The sequence below is a fragment of the Balaenoptera acutorostrata genome, chromosome 7 (genome assembly GCF_949987535.1).
Source record: "Balaenoptera acutorostrata chromosome 7, mBalAcu1.1, whole genome shotgun sequence".
Classification (NCBI taxonomy): Eukaryota; Metazoa; Chordata; class Mammalia; order Artiodactyla; family Balaenopteridae; genus Balaenoptera; species Balaenoptera acutorostrata.
In genome coordinates this window covers 33,260,848-33,281,364 of record NC_080070.1, presented here as the reverse complement: position 1 = coordinate 33,281,364, position 20,517 = coordinate 33,260,848, and the positions used below count along the sequence as shown (strand labels likewise).

The following is a 20,517-nucleotide window of genomic DNA, read 5'->3' as shown; positions in this document are numbered from 1 at the left end:
ATACAGATACATGTGCTAGAGCAGAGACTTTATTTTTAAATTTATTATTATTTTTGGTCACGCCGCACAGCTGAGGGATCTAAGTTCCCCGACCAGGGATCGAACCCGGGCCCTCAGCAGTGAAAGCGTGGAGTCCTAACCACTGGACCACCAGGGAATTCCCTAGAGCAGATACTACAGAAGGTAGTGGCTTAGGCTTCAGCTTCTGCTTCCACTCACATCCCAATCTCCAGAACTTAGGTAGGTGTCCATGGTCACCTGCTACGGAGGCTGGAGAACGTAGTCTTTATTTTGGGTGGTCATGAGCCCAGCTGAACTCTGAGAGGTCCGTTATTGTAGAGGAGGGTAGAAAAGATGTTGAGGGACAATGAACCACCTCTGCCAGGGGCCTTTAAGAGCTGAGAAGCAAGGTACCAGTGCCAGGGAGACTAAGTTGAAACCCCAAGTCCAAAGAGCTAGAGATAAGATCCTAGTCAGGGCAGGGAGCTGAGGGTCTGACACTGGGCAGAGGGAGTGGGAGGGAAAGCGGTCTGCAAATGCACCGGTGGGGTCTGGCACACATGCTGGGAACAACCTGGGGTGTGGGTGTGCTCACTGTTTTGCAGGGCAGGGGAGATGGAGGCTATCACCATGGGAAATAACAGCATGAGGAAGCAGGGAGACTTAGGGGTGAGATGAAGACAGCTAGAGTCAGCCGTGCAGGGCTGAGTGCTAGGGAGCTTGGATGTCTTTCTGGAGGCATCAGGATATGTTCGGGTAGGAAGTGCCACGATCAGCTCAGTTCTGAAAACCAACTGGTGCATTTGGAAGACATACAGAAAAAGAGAGTGGCAGAAAGGAGACCAGTTAAGAGAGAACGCTCATAAAATAGCCCATTCACTCACTGATTCAACAAACATTTAGTACCTGTGGGCCAGAGACTGCTGAGCACAATATACACAATGATGAAAAGTGATTTTTTGGAGGAGGTGGAAAGGGAGGGAGGCATACAAATAATCACAGTAAAGAACAAGCTCCCTAAGTGAAGTGTGAAGAGGTGCTCTGGGGACCAATGAACTCCTGGAAGCCAAGACTTAAGCTGAGATGTTTCCCAGGCAGGGAGGGGTCAGGACAGAAGAGGCCATTTGAGGTAATGAGACGAGCAGATGCAAAGGCAGGGAGAGAAGAGACAGCACAGGATGTCTGCACAGCAGCCAGCGGCGCAGGGTTAGCGGCGCAGAGAGTGCGTGAGGAAAGGAGACAAGTGTGCTTGTGGAGAGAGGCTGAGGCCAGATCTGGACGGGACTTGTCTGTCATGTAAAGATCTGGCACTTATCCTTGAAGCGACAGAAAGGTCACTTATCCTTGTAAAGACAAAAGGTAAATTACATGACCGACTTCCTGTTAGGAAGGCCCCTCTCAAGCCAGTGTAAAGGTGCTGGAGAGACTGGAGATGAGGAGGTCATAGCAGGGTCTACACAAGTCCACAAAGCCCGTGATGAGGGCTCCCCAAGGGACATTTAAAAAAATAGCCTTCCCTTTGTTTACACATTCATTTATAAGGGAATAAAATCTAGTTTTATCAATCATTTGAATTCATTATCTTAGGAAGATGGAGCAATAAACAGAAATGTCAGGTGATGTTAGTGGATTAAGAGAGGAGGAACAAGAGATGCAGCCTAAACACGTGAGCCGAGGCATGCACCCTCATGGAGCTATTTGGTGGAAGTAAACATGAATATGGTCATCAATAGGGTTACCATACAATTGGCTAAACTGGGACGCTTTTAAGAGTAAAAAGGGGCACTGTTAACGGTTACATTGGGATGATGGGCATAAACAAGGACTGTACTGGGCCAACTGGGTTATCAAGGAGATGCCCTATAAAACCGTGGGTGTCCTGGATAAGACCTTCCTGAATGGACTCAGGACATGGTTAGGTGGGCTAGAGAGAAGATTTTGGAATCTCTATAGATTATATTCTGGAGACCAAAAAGATCATTCAAGGGGGAAAGTAGAGAGCGAGAGGAGAAAAAAGGGTCAAAACCAGACCCATGAAAGGTGTTAGTGGAAAACACCAGAAATTGTATGTCTTGCGTGAGGGGTGGAGCAAGGCTCTGGTTGGCCAAGTTTATGTGAGAATCCTTTAGGATTCTGTGAGTCACTGCTGTTCAAATTAAGCTAGGATGCAATACTCTGCACTGAACATTCTGGAATGAGAGTTTTAAAAAATAGCCTTCCCTTTATCTACACACAGTCTGACTTTTTCGAAAATAATTTTATAAAAATTAAGGGGAAAAAATTATCACGGAGAATCAAAAGCACAGATTTCTATTTATCATCTAGTCCCAAAGACTTGGTCCAACCTCACAGGTTATCCTGTCTGTGTCTTCTCCTAGCCAGCTACCCAACTCTGTGACAAGGAAGAAACTTAGGGACTCCCATCATTTTTTTTCTCTTTGCAGCCATAACCTAGGGAGAGGAAATCTAAATCTTGGGGCTCCATGTGGGCCTCTGTGCTTAAGACACGTACCGCATGCAGACTATCCAGTCAGGTGGATGCTGGAGTGTGGGAGGGAATGCCTGACACTTACCTGGCTAAGAGCCAGAAATGCATCCGTCAGTCCACGGTCCCTACACACTGTGAGGATGGCGTAAAGATGGCAACCAGAAGGCCACTGCCTGACCAGAGGACTGTGGGCCTGCCTAGAGGTGACCTCTAGGATGGTGGAAATAAATGGCTGGAAGACAGGTAAAAAGCCAGGTGTGAGATCTGGGTTTGGGAAGAGGTACTGTAGAAGCCACAGTTAAAGTTGAAAGACTGGAAAAACTCTTAAAAATAGGACTAGGCAGCTAGGAAGGAGCATGGGAGTTGCTGAGGGTTAAAAAACAAAAGAGAAAAACCAGAAAAACAAGGAGAAAGCCTGGTCAACAAATTCAGAAGGGAAGCGAGGAAGGAGCAGTGTTCTAGAAGCTGAGGAGGAGTCTGCATTAGAGTCAACACGTTAAACAACCCAGAAAGGCTGAGTAAGAGCATGAGTGACAGGAAGCCACTGGCTTGGGCAATACGTAAGCTAGAATTATCATCTACTCAAAACACATAATCCCCCAAAGAAAGAATCTGTTTGTACGAGAGCTTCAACAACTAGCGGCTCAAATCCAGACACTCTCCCTAATCTATTTCTGCGGCAGGAACTTGACATGTCAGAGTTCTCATGACAGAACACAGAGTTTCACTAAGAAACTCTTCTATCCACTCACCCTAAGTGATGAAAACAAGTTTATCCTCAGTGACGAGTTCAACTTCGGAGCAGTCACAGACCAGCTTTAGAGAGAGCTACTCTTGTTACCAGACACTAAATGGTGATTTGCATAAATTGCTTAAACATTGGGAAAAAGACCAAGAACTAAGTGGAAAAAGGACTGATTTGGGAATCTGGTCTTCTGTGAATTGACCTTGGGGAGTTAGTTACACTATTTCCCAAAACGTAATTTTTTCATCTGCAAGGCAAGGCAGCTGGACTAGATGAGCTATGTGTCTTCAAGCTCTGAAATCCTACTTTTTTTTTACATTGAAAAATACGTGGAAACTGAAGTCATCTTCTTGGGTAACAATGGTACTACTGCTTATGTGGATTGGACACATATATGCTACTGCAAAGAGAAAAAAACATACATCTTTTAAGCTCTACTTGTGGTCAGTGTAGAACCTCTTCACCTACACAATGATTAACTCAGAATTGCAATTTATTTTTTCAGAAAACTGGTCTTAGCAACTTAGCTGTGAATGGATTACCTCTATGGAGTCAGCCAGGACGTAAACACTGTATCAGGCAAAGGATGAAAAATATTTTCCAATACCCACGACTGACTAGGAAGGCAGGCCGCACAAGTAATGAAACCAGGCATTCTGGGCTTCATTTCCAACTTCTATCTATTAATCCCTCCAGGGTTTAAATATCCTAACCATAAAATGAAGACGTTAGCCTGGAAGATGACATATCTACTCCAGGGCAAAAAAAAAATATCTATTATTTTATTATTTTTCTTTGCAGTGTGTGGATGTTGTCAGTCACGCTCACTTTCTAAAATCTCTCTCTTCTTGTTCAAAATTTATCTTAAGCTTCTTAACATAAGAGAATACAGAGGGAGTCATATTACATGTGAGAAAGAAATCCTATTTCCCTTTACTCAATGACGACAGAGCATCCACGTTGCCAGGGGCCTGGGAAGCCATGAAGACGCCATCCTCGGCTATGAAAACACCAGGACTTACGAGGAGTTCATAACGAAGGAGCTGAGTGGCAACACAAGCCCCCCACTCTGCAGGGTAACTCGCCCTGGAGCGTGGGCTACTCTCTCTGCCTAGCATCAGAGGCTCAGTGGCTGAACATTCTAGATCAGTGATGCTCAGGTTTTGTTTTTTGTTTTGCCTTTTTTTTTTTTTGCCTTCAGGTTGAGTGCATGAACAACCTACCACTGTCAGTAACCTCTTGCATTATCCTCAGATTTGCCTGAAGGGGGAGGTAAGTTGAGAACTACCCCTTCCATGCACCTTTCCTCCATCAAATGAGATTCACTGTCTTAGATTAACTATGCACTTTCAAATTTAAGCTTTCATATTTTCCATCTTTGTCTTCCAAACACTTTTATGTCAAATGTCACTGCCTTCCATTCAAACCAATATATATATATCAAGTTCACAGAATTTCTGTAGGTTTTTTTTTAAGGATAAAATAGGAGTAAACTACTACTAGCAAGCAATACCTCCACGTTGAACTGAATCATGCCTTTTTCTCACTAGTTTAAAAAAAAACCCAAAGTCCAAAATGAACAGCTTCTGCTCTAGATCACAACAACAGGAAGTTACCCAACCGAGAGCTCCAAATGCACATTTCTAGCTATTTCCAGATATCTCCATCTGGTTGAACATATCCCAGAATTAAATTCAGCATGCTTAAATCCACATTCTATCTTCTTGATCACAATGACGCCTCTTCTTTCCTCTTTCTGGGAATGTCACTATGATCCTTCTATTTAGCTCGCTCATTTCCTGTATCTAATCTGTCTTCAGTTCTTGGACATGTGTACTCTGTGATCTCTCTTATTATTTCTACCACTCCCATCATCTTTCACCTAGTCTCTCCCCTGCCACCAATGTTTTCATAATCCCCAGTCTTCTAAATGTTATTGCTAAGTCAATCAATCTAAACTACAGAGCTGATTCTTTTGCTCCTTTGTACAAAACCTTTCAATGGTTTTACTCTGACTAGTAAATAAAGCTCAAACTTCTTAATACATCAGTGAAGGCCGGTGCCGTACTGTGAAACTTCTCACTGCTCTTCATTAGCTCAGTTGGAGCTGTTACCCACCTCCCTACTTCTGGTCTGTTCCTACTGCTCTCTCCATCTGAACGACTCTCCTCTCCAGTGATGGGTGACAAATTTAACCCACCCTGCAAGGCCAAAATCGTTTCCATCTCCTCCAGAATGAGCCCTTCCCTAGCCTAATACTCCGCAACTCTGCTCTCTGAAATACGTGCATTCTCTCTTCCAAAAAATAAAAATTTGCATTTTTGTATTGTTCCAACCACGTGTCTATTACCCTTGTTTTAAATTTTTTGAGCTTCTCTTATCCTACACTTGTCTTGTATCTTGCACCCTCGCCCCTGAACTAGGAGTTAACTAATCGCATAAATGATTCCTGCAAATGTTAGCTTACACAATGCCTTGCACTCAGGAGCTTCCTGATACATTTTCATTGTTAAAGCAATATTATTGCTAAAGTGATTTAAATAGAAAAAGAAGTATGAATGGATGGCTTACTATTTCATGTTATTTCCTTAATAATCAGAATCTTTCACTCTTCTAACTGATGAGTGAACTCTAGAATGCCCTCTTATGTATCATAAGACAGCACAGGTAGGGCTAGTGAGGGAGTTCAGAGTACAGGGCATGTGTACTTGAATCCTGGCCCTCCCTCTAACTCATGGCATGGTCTTGGTACGGAATCAAACAACCCTGTGGACTCAATCAATATCCAACTTTTCCTCTAATTTGACATGAGACAAAATGTCTGGAATTACTCCCACATTTGTTAACAAACTCCACACTCATTTTTGTGATTAAGTCTCATATACGCTTGACCGTAAATATCTGCTGGACAAAAAAAGTTGGTTCTTATTGGAAGCGGATCATCTCCTGCAATGGTACTGCTCAGTCCCCAATTATTCAGGTGAAACACACTCAGTCAATAGCAGACAACTTCACCGCTCATCAAATTGCAACTGTGTAATGAGGCCAGCTGCTACCAGACACACCTTAAAACCTTTTGAAGCAGCAATATGGGCAGCAGTCCAGCCTTTGCTGTCGGCGTGGTTGATGAGGTCTGCAGGGACAACAGGCTTGGATGTGCCCTCACGACTCTCTTCTCCTCCGTCCAAGTCGAAGACGCCCGACTCGGGCTCCTCATGCAACGAGTTTCCATGAGCTGGGGCCCTATGGTACATAAGAAGCTTGAGGCTGTCCACATTACCAGTGTCCACAGCTGCATGAACTGGTGTCCAGCCATCCTGAAAATAAAACGACCAGGGGGAAAGGGTTGATTACAACGTCAATGTTGAGAACTGCGTTATTTAAAGTTCACCTCTAAATGTTCTTGGGCATGGACCACTGAGCTGGGAAAAGCAGGCTTCCGATCCTGAATATCATAGCTGAGCTAAGTTCTCAGACCACTGCCAATTAGTGTATTTTCCATTGCTATGACTCATGTTTGCTATTTGGTAAGAATTTCCTCTTAACAGTTGACCATTTGGAGTGAACAGGTACTGCCCAGGATGGTAACTAAGCATTATATATGGTTAAACAAAATCTCAATTTAATATTATGAAAGAGAATGAACTTTAGCATAAAGATTTTTAAAAATGTATATGCAAGTATAAAGTTATCAGTACTGTACTAAATGAATGCTGTTATAAGCCAGTTTAACTTACAGGGAAGAGTCCTAATTCTAGGTATCTTAAAATTTTGTGCCACTGATTTCAGAAGGAAAGATTCTAGATACCAGGGAAAAGGCAGACATAAAGGAAAAACAAAGTCAAGTAACTTCATGAGATACCTATCAGCCTCTATGGAGCTCTCTGTGACTGCAGCTGGATATTGATAAATGCAAGCTTCGAAAATGTTCCAACTAAAATGCTTGGGCCCATTCTCGAGAACATATTATAATACTTTGAAGCCTCAACCGTCCACTTAGCTGGTTGCTAGAGCAGACTCACAGCTCTTTTCTGGGATAGTGGTTCTCCAAGTGTGGTCCCCTGACCAGCAGCATAAGCACCACCTGTGAACTTGTTAGAAATGTAAATTGTTGAGCCTCATCCCAGACCTACTGAATCAGAAACCTCAAGGTTGGGGCCCCGCAATCCGTTTTAACAGCCCTCTGGGCAACTCTGCTGCACTAAAGTTTGACCAACACTATTCTAGGGGAAATCCTGATCCCCTCTGTAGTCTCTCATTGTTATATAAAGATAGGTCTGCCTTCTACTCAGGTATCCACCTTCATTAGATTTTTAAGACTTTCATAAAAGAATTGAGAATTATTTCGGTGATACATATTTTGGCTTCATTTTATTTTCCCTTTGGCCTATTTCTTTCATTTGGTATTTCACACAGCTACACTAAATATTTTTTCAGGGAGTTACAGTACACTTAAAAAAAATAAATAACGGGGTAGAAGACAGGGAGAAACACAGACAATAAATGGTAACCATCTACATTTACACTGAGTCACCTGATCATTTGCTAAAGCTCTCATTGAACGATGTGGCTTTTTCTCTGGTTCTGTACTTCCTATCAAGGGAATCGACCCGGGCTAACAGCAGACCATGGCTGGGCAGTCGCCGGAATACCATATAGCCCTCCGCTGTACCCCAGGCAGATAAAGTGTTTCCTGGCTTGTTCTTTGTTGGGCTGTAGGTACCTTTACATGGGTATCAGCCTTAATTAGGCACCAGAGTGTTAGTGCTCTTGACCTTCCTTAATTTATATTACAAAGGCCAGGCAGGTATTTCTGAAAAACTTAAAATCTTTCATTCTCCTTTGATTTCTTATTAAAAGTCATGAGAAATAATTACCCCTTAAGGTCCTTTATCAATTATGCTATTTACCTCTGTACTTTGGAGCCTCTGTACTTCTAACGATCTCATTCAGTTTATCAACAACTAGCTTGAGAGCATGGATTTCTGTGTTCTCTAACATATAGGATGTGACTTTTTATGTTGAACTACTTATTTTTCATTCAGATAATGATGTAAAATTCATTCCTTTTTCATATGCAAGGTAGAATTTTATAATGAATATGTGTAATACCACAGATTTCTTAAATAAAATATATAAAACAACATGAATCTGGACTATTTTCTCAGATTTTCAAAAAATAAATAGAAAGGAAATTAAAGAAAAAAAGCCCTTGCAATAGGACTCAATGGAAAATGTCTATACCTAGCTTATATCTCTGGTTATACCATTAATTGTTTCCTTTTGAGAAATTAAGAAAATCCAAGATCTGAGAGTGACCTTAAAGTAGGTAATGCACCTTTTTATCCTAGAAAATTTTAAGGGTGTTTCCTATGAAATGGATGCAGAGTATAGTCAATTCTCTATTTAAACAGAAGAGATCCAAGGTTCAGATAACCTTTGGAGATTAAGATGTCTACACTTGTCTTTCATCAGGAATATCCTGGAGGGTGGTGATTATTACACTTTTCACATTCTGGGAAGCTGCAAAAAAAAGAAAAACTTCCTGATCCCAGTGAAGAGAGGGCTCCATTAAACCCACCACCAGGCCGTAGATGGGCCCCCACTGGAGAAATGCGCGTCAGTGTACGAAGGCTGATTTCTTGGTCTTTAAATCTATCATGATAGGTTGATGAAGACCAGTTTGGGAAGCTGAATTGAGAAGTTTGTTTCAAATGCATTTCTGTGTGGCTGAGCCAGAAGTATTATCCAAGGATTCTTCTGTGGATCAGACTCCAAATTTCTTCGGTTTCTAAATCCCTGACTTCACCTGTGCACCCTGTACAGGAGGTATCAGATCTGTGTGGGACAGAGTCAACAGCTACCTCAGCCTGTTGGGCTCCACAGTGGGTTTCCACACACAGTGCTTCAAGTTCTGACTCAAATTAGACAATGACCTTGAACTCTGTGAGGTGTTGCATAATCTTAGCAACAACAAACATCAGTCGTGGGAGGAACAGTGAGCACAAATAACCTTCCTCTAAGTGCTGGCAATGGGCACTGTCTTGCCACAAACTCCCTCCTGTTTACACACACTACAAATGAGCACTACTGTGGATAGTGACGATGACCTCGATGACAGCTGACCTTTGTCCATTGCTTACAATTCCCAGGCACTACACCAACTACCTTTAAAAAGAAAGGCTAATGAACAAGCTTCTAATAATCAGATGCTCAAACAGATAAGACAATGTCCTTATCCAATATCCTCAAAGCAAAACAAAACAAAGCAACCTGTATTTTAACCGATTTTACTTTTCGAGCTGTAGAGTTTGCAGACATATTGTAAATTATAGGACAAAACCCAACATACAGGTACTCACTCTGGTTTTTACACTTCGGTCAGTTCCAGCTTCCAATAAGAGTTGAATACATTCTTTATTTCCATTTTTACAGGCCAGGTATAGAGGTGTCTGTCCTCCATCAGCAGCATGATTAATATTAGCATCATATGCAATTAATAATTCTACACACCTAAATGCAAGATTATGATTAATTACATACAAACTGGGTTTGACTTCTGAAGTACCACCTGACCAAGATATTAAATAGAGAAAATAATGCTAGAGCAATTCTGCATCTTTATTTACATGAATTATTAAATATAGGTATCAATTATTCCTGGTCTTATTATATAGATACTGCTTTTAACAAGGCTGGAAGATGTATTTTAACTACTCCCATGAAAATTTAAAATAGCAGCTTTGATCAAGTGTGAATACGTGGTTTATGACAGTTCTCTGCAACCAAATTGTGAAAGTAGAGTCCTTGGAATATGTTTAACTGTGCTTGACATATAAATTATTTGTGGTTCAAAATAGTTTGAACCTTGAAAAAAGTCAGGCGGCTGAGTCATTCTGAGATTTCCACTTGAGAAAATAATTATAAATAGCACAGACAGCAGGGCACCATTTGCCTCCACTATAAAAGGCAGTACGGAGACAGAAAAGGGCCATCTTGGGGAGAAAAGACAGCAGAGGCTGTCCTGTCTCCTGAAGAGGGGCTAGTTTATGAGGAAAAAGACACAGCTAAGCAGAAACACATTGCCCTGAGAATCAAGAAGGAAAGCAATGAGGTAAATTCAAGACTTCACGGCACTTAGGAACTAACTTCAGTTTGCAAAATTAGATGAGAATAAACTTAAAAAAGAGTGATAAATCATCAAATTAAGAAGGAACTCACATCTTTGTTTCTTTGCTCAGATGCATGTTTTTTCTTGGCTTCCCTTGGCAACATTTGGTTTGTTTATGCATATTTTTAAAATAAGTTACATACTGATGTGTATCTAATACACATTTAAATTAATCAAGCCCCTGCATTTCCCCAGGGTTCTCCCTTTTTGCAAACCCATCCATGCCTCTGTTCCCATGACTGTTATACTATCCAAGCAAGTGGCCCTACAGATTGCCTGCTGGCAGTAAAGGTAAAAGTATAGCCCAGAAGAAGAATCTCTCTTGGAGGACTTAGGATACATGCAAAAAGTACCAGCAAAATCAGTAGCTCTGATCCTCAACAATAAACTCAGGGTGATGAGATATGTTAGACATGCAGAAAAAAAAAAAATACTGCACTTTATGGATGCATGTTGAATTTTAAAAAATTTACCTTTATGACTAGTAACATTAGTGTAAAATGTAAAACCCGTATTTCAAGAATTCTGAGATTTGTTAAAGGAAACATTTCTATCGGGATGGTAAAATAAAAAAGTTGAACACAGCTTTCATTCTCCAGAGCCTGCCATTTCATCACAGGCAAAGAAAGCAATTTAGCTATATTCTATTATTAAAATATGACTTGATTTTAGAAAGTTATATCTATAGTCAACTGACTTATTAAGCTACTGAAGAAATCACTGCTAAACTTACATATATTTTACTTGATAGGCTCTTTTTGGTTTTGTGCTCTCATTTCTTTCAGTATGTAAGTTTTGCTTCAATTTTTTTTTTAATGATAAAGCAAAGCGAATAACTGGGATTTAATACTGAATAAACTGCCAGTAGGAAGTTAAGAGTATTACAATTAATATAATTCTGTTTTACTTTTAATGCCATCACACATAAAAAAGGTTTTGAGGTTGGGTGGAAAATAGTGAACAGCAAACTGTTTAACAATCCGTTATACAACCACATACACAGTCGGCCATCCATATCTGCAGGTTTCACATCTGTGGATTCAACCAACCCCAGATGGAAAATACTTAGAAAAAAATCCTAGGAAGTTGCAAAAAGCAAAACTTGAACTTACCACATGCTCGCAGCTATTTACATAGCATTTACATTGTATTAGGTATTATAAGTAACCTAAAGATGGTTTAAAGTATACGGGAGGACGTGCGTGGGTTATATGCAAATACTGCACCATTTTATATAACGGACTTAGAGCATCCTCGATTTTGGTATCTGTAGGAGGTCCTGGAAGCAATCCCCCATAGACAGGAGGGATGACTTTATGCTGATATGGTAAAAATAATCTTCTTCTTCGGAACCAAGTTCATTCACATGAAGTTTGGAAACAGCATATTCCTCTTCTTCATTTCCCTCATATACAACCATCTATTATTAAGAAGAGCAAATTTAGGGAACTTACACAAGCCTCTTAGATAGCCTCATCCACCAGAGGGCAGACAGCAAAAGCAAGGAGAACTACAGTCCTGCAGCCTGTGGAACAAAAACCACATCCACAGGAAGATAGACAAGATGAAAAGGCAGAGGGCTATGTACCAGATGAAGGAAAAAGATAAAACCCCAGAAAAACAACTAAATGAAGTGGAGATAGGCAACCTTCCAGAAAAAGAATTCAGAATAATGATAGCAAAGATGATCTAGGACCTCGGAAAAAGAATGGAGGCAAAGATCGAGAAGATGCAAGAAATATTTAACAAAGACCTAGAAGAATTAAAGAACAAACAAACAGAGATGAACGATACAATAACTGAATTGAAAACTACACTAGAAGGAATCAACAGCAGAATAACTGAGGCAGAAGAACGGATAAGTGACCTGCAAGACAGAATGGTGGAATTCACTGCTGCGGAACAGAATAAAGAAAAAAGAATGAAAAGAAATGAAGACAGCCTAAGAGACCTCTGGGACAACATTAAACGCAACAACATTCGTATTATAGGGGTCCCAGAAGGAGAAGAGAGAGACAAAGGACCAGAGAAAATATTTGAAGAGATTATAGTCAAAAACCTCCCTAACATGGGAAAGGAAATAGCCACCCAAGTCCAGGAAGCGCAGAGAGTCCCATACAGGATAAACCCAAGAAGAAACATGCTGAGACACATAGTAATCAAAGTGGCAAAAATTAAAGACAAAGAAAAATTATTGAAAGCAGCAAGGGAAAAACGACAAATAACATACAAGGGAACTCCCATAAGGTTAACAGCTGATTTCTCAGCAGAAACTCTGCAAGCCAGAAGGGAGTGGCATGATATACTTAAAGTGATGAAAGGGAAGAACCTACAACCAAGATTACTCTACCCGGCAAGGATCTCATTCAGATTTGATGGAGAAATCAAAAGCTTTACAGACAAACAAAAGCTCAGAGAATTCAGCACCACCAAACCAGCTTTACAACAAATGCTAAAGGAACTTCTCTAAGTGGGAAACACAAGAGAAGAAAGGGACCTACAAAAACAAACCCAAAACAATTAAGAAAATGGTCATAGGAACATACATATTGATAATTACCTTAAATGTAAATGGATTAAATGCTCCAACCAAAAGACACAGGCTTGCTGAATAGAAACAAAAACAAGACCCATATATATGCTGTCTACAAGAGACCCACTTCAGACCTAGGGACACATACAGACTGAAAGTGAGGGGATGGAAAAGATATTCCATGCAAATGGAAATCAAACGAAAGCTGGAGCAGCAATTCTCATATCAGACAAAATAGACTTTAAAATAAAGACTATTATAAGAGACAAAGAAGGGCACTACATAATGATCAAGGAGTCAATCCAAGAAGAAGATATAACAATTATAAATATATATGCACCCAACATAGCAGCACCTCAATACATAAGGCAACTGCTAACAGCTATAAAAGAGGAAATCGACAGTAACACAATAATAGTGGGGGACTTTAACACCTCACTTACACCAATGGACACATCATCCAAAATGAAAATAAATAATGAAACAGAAGCTTTAAATGACACAACAGACCAGATAGATTTAATTGATATTTATAGGCCATTCCATCCAAAAACAGCAGATTACACTCTCTTCCAAGTGTGCACGGAACATTCTCCAGGATAGATCACATCCTGGGTCACAAATCAAGCCTCAGTAAATTTAAGAAAACTGAAATTATATCAAGCATCTTTTCTGACCACAACGCTATGAGATTAGAAACCAATTACAAGGAAAAAAACGTAAAAAACACAAACACATGGAGGCTAAACAATACGTTACTAAATAACCAAGAGATCACTGAAGAAATTAAAGAGGAAATCAAAAAATACCTAGAGACAAATGACAATGAAAACACGACGACCCAAAACCCATGGATGCAGCAAAAGCAGTTCTAAGAGGGAAGTTTATAGCTATACAAGCCTACCTCAGGAAACAAGAAAAATCTCAAATAAACAATCTAAACTTACACCTGAAGGAACTGGAGAAAGAAGAACAAACAAAACCCAAAGTTAGCAGAAGGAAAGAAATCATAAATATCAGAGCAGAAATAAATGAAATAGAAACAAAGAAAACAATAGATCAATAAAACTAAAAGCTGGTTCTTTGAGAAGATAAACAAAATTGATAAACCATTAGCCAGACTCATCAAGAAAAGGAGGAAGAGGACTCAAATAAATAAAATCGGAAATGAAAAAGGAGAAGTTACAACAGACACCGCAGAAATACAAAGCATCCTAAGAGACTACTACAGGCAACTCTATGCCAATAAAATGGACAACCTGGAAGAAATGGACAAATTCTCAGAAAGATATAACCTTCCAAGACTGAACCAGGAAGAAATAGAAAATATGAACAGACCAATCACAATAATGAAATTGAAACTGTGATTAAAAATCTTCCAACAAACAAAAGTCCAGGACCAGATGGCTTCACAGGTGAATTCTATCAAACATTTAGAGAAGAGCTAACACCCATCCTTCTCAAACTCTTCCAAAAAATTGCAGAGGAAGGAACACTCCCAAACTCATTCTATGAGGCCACCATCACCCTGATACCAAAACCAGACAAAGACACTACAAAAAAAGAAAATTACAGACCAATATCACTGATGAATACAGATGCAAAAATCCTCAACAAAATACTAACAAACAGAATTCAACAACACATTAATAGGATCACACACCATGATCAAGTGGGATTTATCCCAGGGATGCAAGGATTCTTCAATATACGTAAATCAATCAATGTGATACACCATATTAACAAATTGAAGAACAAAAATCATATGATCATCTCAATAGATGCAGAAAAAGCTTTTGACAAAATTCAACACCCATTTCTGATAAAAACTCTCCAGAAAGTGGGCATAGAGGGAACCTACCTCAACATAATAAAGGCCATATATGACAAACCCACAGCAAACATCATTCTCAGTGGTGAAAAACTGAAAGCATTTCCACTAAGATCAGGAACAAGACAAGGATGTCCACTCTCACCACTATTATTCAACATAGTTTTGGAAGTCCTAGCCATGGCAATCAGAGAAGAAAAAGAAATAAAAGGAATACAAATTGGAAAAGAAGAAGTAAAACTGTCACTGTTTGCAGATGACATGATACTATACATAGAGAATCCTAAAAATGCCACCAGAAAACTACTAAAGCTAAACAATCAATTTGGTAAAGTTGCAGGATACAAAATTAATGCACAGAAATCTCTTGCATTCCTATACACTAATGATGAAAAATCTGAAAGAGAAATTAAGGAAACACTCCCATTTACCATTGCAACAAAAAGAATAAAATACCTAGGAATAAACCTACCTAGGGAGACAAAAGACCTGTATGCAGAAAACTATAAGACACTGATGAAAGAAATTAAAGATGATACCAACAGATGGAGAGATAAAGCATGTTCTTGGATTGGAAGACTCAATATTGTGAAAATGACTATACTACCCAAAGTAATCTACAGATTCAATGCAATCCCTATCAAACTTCAATGGCAGTTTTTACAGCACTAGAACAAATAATCTTAAAATTTGTATGGAGACACAAAAGACCCCGAATAGCCAAAGCAGTCTTGAGGGAAAAAAACAGAGGTGGAGGAATCAGACTTCCTGACTTCAGACTATACTACAAAGCTACAGTAATCAAGACAATATGGTACTGGTACAAAAACAGAAACATAGATCAATGGAACAAGATAGAAAGCCCAGAGATAAACCCACGCACCTATGGTCAACTAATCTATGACAAAGGAGGCAAAGATATACAATGCAGAAAAGACAGCCTTTTCAATAAGTGGTGCTGGGAAAACTGAACAGGTACATGTAAAAGAATGAAATTAGAACACTCCCTAACACCATACACAAAAATAAACTCAAAATGGAATCGAGACCTAAATGTAAGATTGGACACTATAAAACTCTTAGAGGAAAACATAGGAAGAACACTCTTTGAGATAAATCACAGCAAGACCTTTTTTGATCCACCTCCTAGAGTAATGGAAATAAAAACAAAAATAAACAAATGGGACCTAATGAAACTTCAAAGCTTTTGCACAGCAAAGGAAACCATAAACAAGACAAAAAGACAACCCTCAGAATGGGAGAAAATATTTGCAAACGAATCAACAAAGGATTAATCTCCAAAATATATAAACAGCTCATGCAGCTCAATATTAAAGAAACAAACAACTCAATCCAAAAACGGGCAGAAGACCTAAATAGACATTTCTCCAAAGAAGACATACAGATGGCCAAGAAGCACATGAAAAGCTGCTCAACATCACTAATTATTAGAGAAATGAAAATCAAAACTACAATGAGGTATCATCTCACACCAGTTAGAATGGGCATCATCAGAAAATCTACAAACAACAAATGCTGGAGAGGGTGTGGAGAAAAGGGAACCCTCTTGCATTGTTGGTGGGAATGTAAATTGATACAGCCACTATGGAGAACAGTATGGAGGTTCTTTAAAAAACTAAAAATAGAATTACCATATGATCCAGCAATCCCACTACGGGGCATATACCCAGAGAAAACCATAATTCAAAAAGATACATGCACCCCAATGTTCACTGCAGCAGTATTTACAATAACCAGGTCATGGAAGCAACCGAAATGCCCATTGACGACAAATGGATAAAGAAGTTGTGGTACATATATACAATGGAATATTACTCAGCCATAAAAAGGAACGAAATTGAGTTATTTGTTGAGACGTGGATGCATCTAGAGACTGTCATACAGAGTGAAATAAGTCAGAAAGAGAAAAACAAATATCGTATATTAACGCATGTATGTGGAACCTAGAAAAATGGTACAGATGAACTGGTTTGCAGGGCAGAAGTTGAGACACAGATGTAGAGAACAAACGTATGGACACCAAGTGGGGAAAGCGGCAGGGGGATGGGGGTGGTGGTGGGATGAATTGGGTGATTGGGATTGACATGTATACACTGATGTGTATAAAACTGATGACTAATAAGAACCTGCTGTATAAAAAACAAACAACAACAACAAAAAAAAAGAAGAGCAAATTTAGGATCCTACTTTGCATTTAAATTCTGAAATATGTTTAGTTGAATTTATTTGCCAACGGATCTTAAGCACTAGTTTACACATTCAGCCAGAACTAAAATATGTGTGCAAATTATAAAGAGGCTCTTTTCATAGGGGAAAAAAAAAGAATTAAGAGCATCACTTACTTGAAATGTCCCTGAGCAGCTGCAGCACACAAGGGTGTGAAGCCATTTTTATCAGCAGCATTGACTTGGGCTTCTGCATTCAGCAGCAATCTCACACAGTCTATGGATTTTAATAGAAAGCCATTTTAATTCCCCACTTAGAGTCATGATGAACCAAATTCATTACGAGCTGTAGACAAACACTAACCCCAAGGGACCTCTCTCATGCACAGCTCGTCTGACAATTTTTTCAGGGCCGCTGTGAGACTCCACAGACTATTATAAAGGGAAAGCAGCCCCTTTCCCCCAGGATTGTAATACCCCAGACTCACCAAGACATGATTTCTTTCTTTTTTTTTTGGTGGGGTGGGGGGAGAGGAGTTGCTGATGAGTGAAAGGACTGTCATATGTCAGAAAATGTTTTACCAGGTTTTCCCATCAGCCAATCCCCAAAAATAATATTACTGGATGGAGAACAAAATCCATTCACCAAATTGATATACCATTCTTTGTATTTAAATAGTTAAATTCTTAATTTATGATGTTTAATTTAATCTTTAAAATGCTTTCATGTTGTGGTCATCTTATACTTAACTCCCTGAATGAAGATGAAGGAGAACCCACACAAAGTCATCAGACTCAGGCAAAAATATCACCTAGACCTCACATTCCACATGTTATTAACTAGACTGAATTTCTTTACATTAGAGAAAATTCCCACAGTACTTTTGAAGAAGTACTCCAAAATACTTTTAAAATAATGAACTATCATCTTGTAGTTCACTAGAATCTTGCATGTAGTCCACTTGAACACAGTGAAGCTCTGAAAACTTCCAAGGAAGCCACATTATGTGAATTATCCGAGGATCACATGGCTTACATATGCAATACTATCTGACTTTGCGTTTGCCATCAAATCATCTCTTTATCTGCACTACTGTATGTTTTAGTATATTTGACTATAAGATTTGCTTTTTAAGGAACAAGATTAATTCCCCGACTTCATCGATATGTCGTTTATAATTGTACAACCTCTCCGTTCTCTTAAAAAATCCAAATAACTATAAATTGTTCCAACTACAGAACAATTTCAGACCCATGACCTTTCCTAACTACTAAAACTTTCCCTCACTGCAGCATGTGCTAAAGCCCTAAAGGCTTTGCTTTCACAGACACCAGCTATTTCTAACAGACAAATTAGAGCTATTTTGTCCTGGCCAAAGCGATAACAGATGGGGGGGGGCGCTTTATTTGAAAATGTGCTGTACAGTTACTAGACCCCAAATTTCTACAAACCGAATACATTTCATTGTGCATAAGACAGAGATAACTTTTTGCTAGCTGCAGTAAAAGTTTAGATTATTACGGAACTGTCCAATTTGGATTTTTAAAATGCTTATAAACTCTTGAAATCACGTAAAAAAGTTATTTATTCTACCTGAAAGAGAAAATTTGAAACCTAAATCCACCTTCTGTGCGTAACAGTGGTTACAGGTGCTTTTGATCCTGCATCCTTTTGCAAGAGGGCGATGCAGTGAGGTAAGGTGGCACCATCTTACCTGTACGTCCATTCTTAGCAGCAGAATACAAGGCAGAATGGCCATCTTCACAGGAGTAATTAATGTCCAGTCCTTCTTCATTAAGCAGCATTGATAATAAAGTGACATTTCCCTGGGCAGCAGCTTGCTGAAGAAGGGTGGGCCTGCCAGCCAGGGGGGCAGGACCACCACTCATTAGCAAAGGGGTTAGGGAGGGTGACCAGCCTGTGGGTTAAAGTGACCCTAGTTAGACAGTAGGAGCAAGGTCAAGAGACAGAATATTACCCACTCCTTTCTGAATGACACACACACACAGACACACGAACATGTACCCCTAGAGGATTATGTGGTTTCTAACATTATCAATCTGTTAATATTTACTTTAGCGTAAATCTGTACTGTTATTTCAATCTTATATCTGCTGCTAGTTAAATTAACATACATGGTGACACATTAATTTTAGTCGTCAGTCTTGCACAGGTAAGTGTTAAAGTGGTGATTGGTTTTAGGAAACTAAGAAGGCTGTCTCGATTTGAAAGTTCAAACTCTTCCTCAGGGTTTCAAAACAATGTGAATTTTAAAATTATGTACAGATTTCCTCAATTTTGGGTATCAACTGATAGATATCTTTAGGCATAAGATAGAGATAATTCTAAAAAATAGAAATTTTCCTTTTTCTACAATGTTTCCAAGGTACTTAATTATAAATTTTACATAAACCACTGAAATGAATCAAATACTGTCAAGGAATCTATTTACATTCCTTGAATTCCCTTATTTGGGAAAAAAAATAATGGGCAGCCAACTTCTATTCAGTGTCAAGAGCTAATAGAAGCACAACATATATAGACTATACCAGCACAAATATTCAATACACAATTTTGAAGACTATGTCATCTGGCCATCTTCACATTTTGTACCAAAAACTTTTAATCAGCCAACAAAACAGAACACTCCACCATATAGTTTTAACAAAAGTCATTAAGAGTTATCATAGTTAGAGATTTCTCATCAGTATTTAGCAGCTTTAGAAGAGAATCTGTTAAGTATGTGAAGTCGGCTGCATATAGTATGGAAAGTTTTCTGAATTCTTCCTTGATCAAAAGGCTGTAAAAACAGTAAAGTAAAAATGTTTATTTAACATGATATATAGGTATTTAGTGTATTTTAGCCTTAAATACAATTACTTTCAAAATAAGTCATTTTTATTTCTTCCTTATGGAGCCCCAAAAACCTGAAAGTTGGTGTGTATATGGGGCATATGTACACATATTCACTCCTGGGGTACACCTTCTACCTCTGTCTGGTAACATTCTCTGTAGTAAGATACAATAGTGGAGCTTTTATATTCCCTGCACCTTGGTAACAGGATAATATTCTAAGTACGTGGGTGTTATATTAATATGTAATAAACTCTTATAATTGGATCTTGAATTATTGTCCTTAAATTATTTCACTAAGTATTAAAAAAAAAAGTGCGTATCAAAGTATTTCTCAGTATTTTAAAGATTCTTTGGGGAAAAAAAACAAAGCAGTTTCTACAAATGAAATTGCTTATTAAAAACTGGATATTATATCTTCAGAATCAATTATTTGGGTCTCTGAGTAATTTATTGCTTTTACCCTATTAGACTGCAATAACATAAAATTCAATGCTCACAAAATTAAATATTTATCTAAACTTTACGATATTTTCCCATTGATATTCATTAGCTCTTCTTACAAAAGTAAGATTTTTTACTTCATACTTACAAGAAGGCTCCTCTCTGGTACATTTTACCTTTTGTATTTTCTTAAAAACAAACAAAAAAACAAGCCCACAAAAATTAAATCAGTACTTATTAGAAATAGATGATAAACAGAGAAATT

The 20,517-nt window shown here is 38.9% G+C and overlaps 1 protein-coding gene across 2 annotated transcripts in view; it reads right to left on the bottom strand.

Annotated features, from left to right (window-relative positions):
• CTTNBP2 (cortactin binding protein 2) overlaps positions 1–20,517 on the bottom strand; it is a 167,020-nt gene that overhangs the window by 51,628 nt on the left and 94,875 nt on the right. For both annotated transcript variants that reach the window (XM_057549875.1, XM_028162061.2), the window contains 4 exons: positions 18,670–18,873; positions 17,132–17,231; positions 9,596–9,746; positions 6,299–6,550 (listed from right to left, as the gene is read on the bottom strand). In XM_057549875.1, the coding sequence (XP_057405858.1) occupies positions 6,299–6,550; positions 9,596–9,746; positions 17,132–17,231; positions 18,670–18,873 (707 nt within the window). The remainder of the gene's footprint in view (positions 1–6,298; positions 6,551–9,595; positions 9,747–17,131; positions 17,232–18,669; positions 18,874–20,517) is intronic.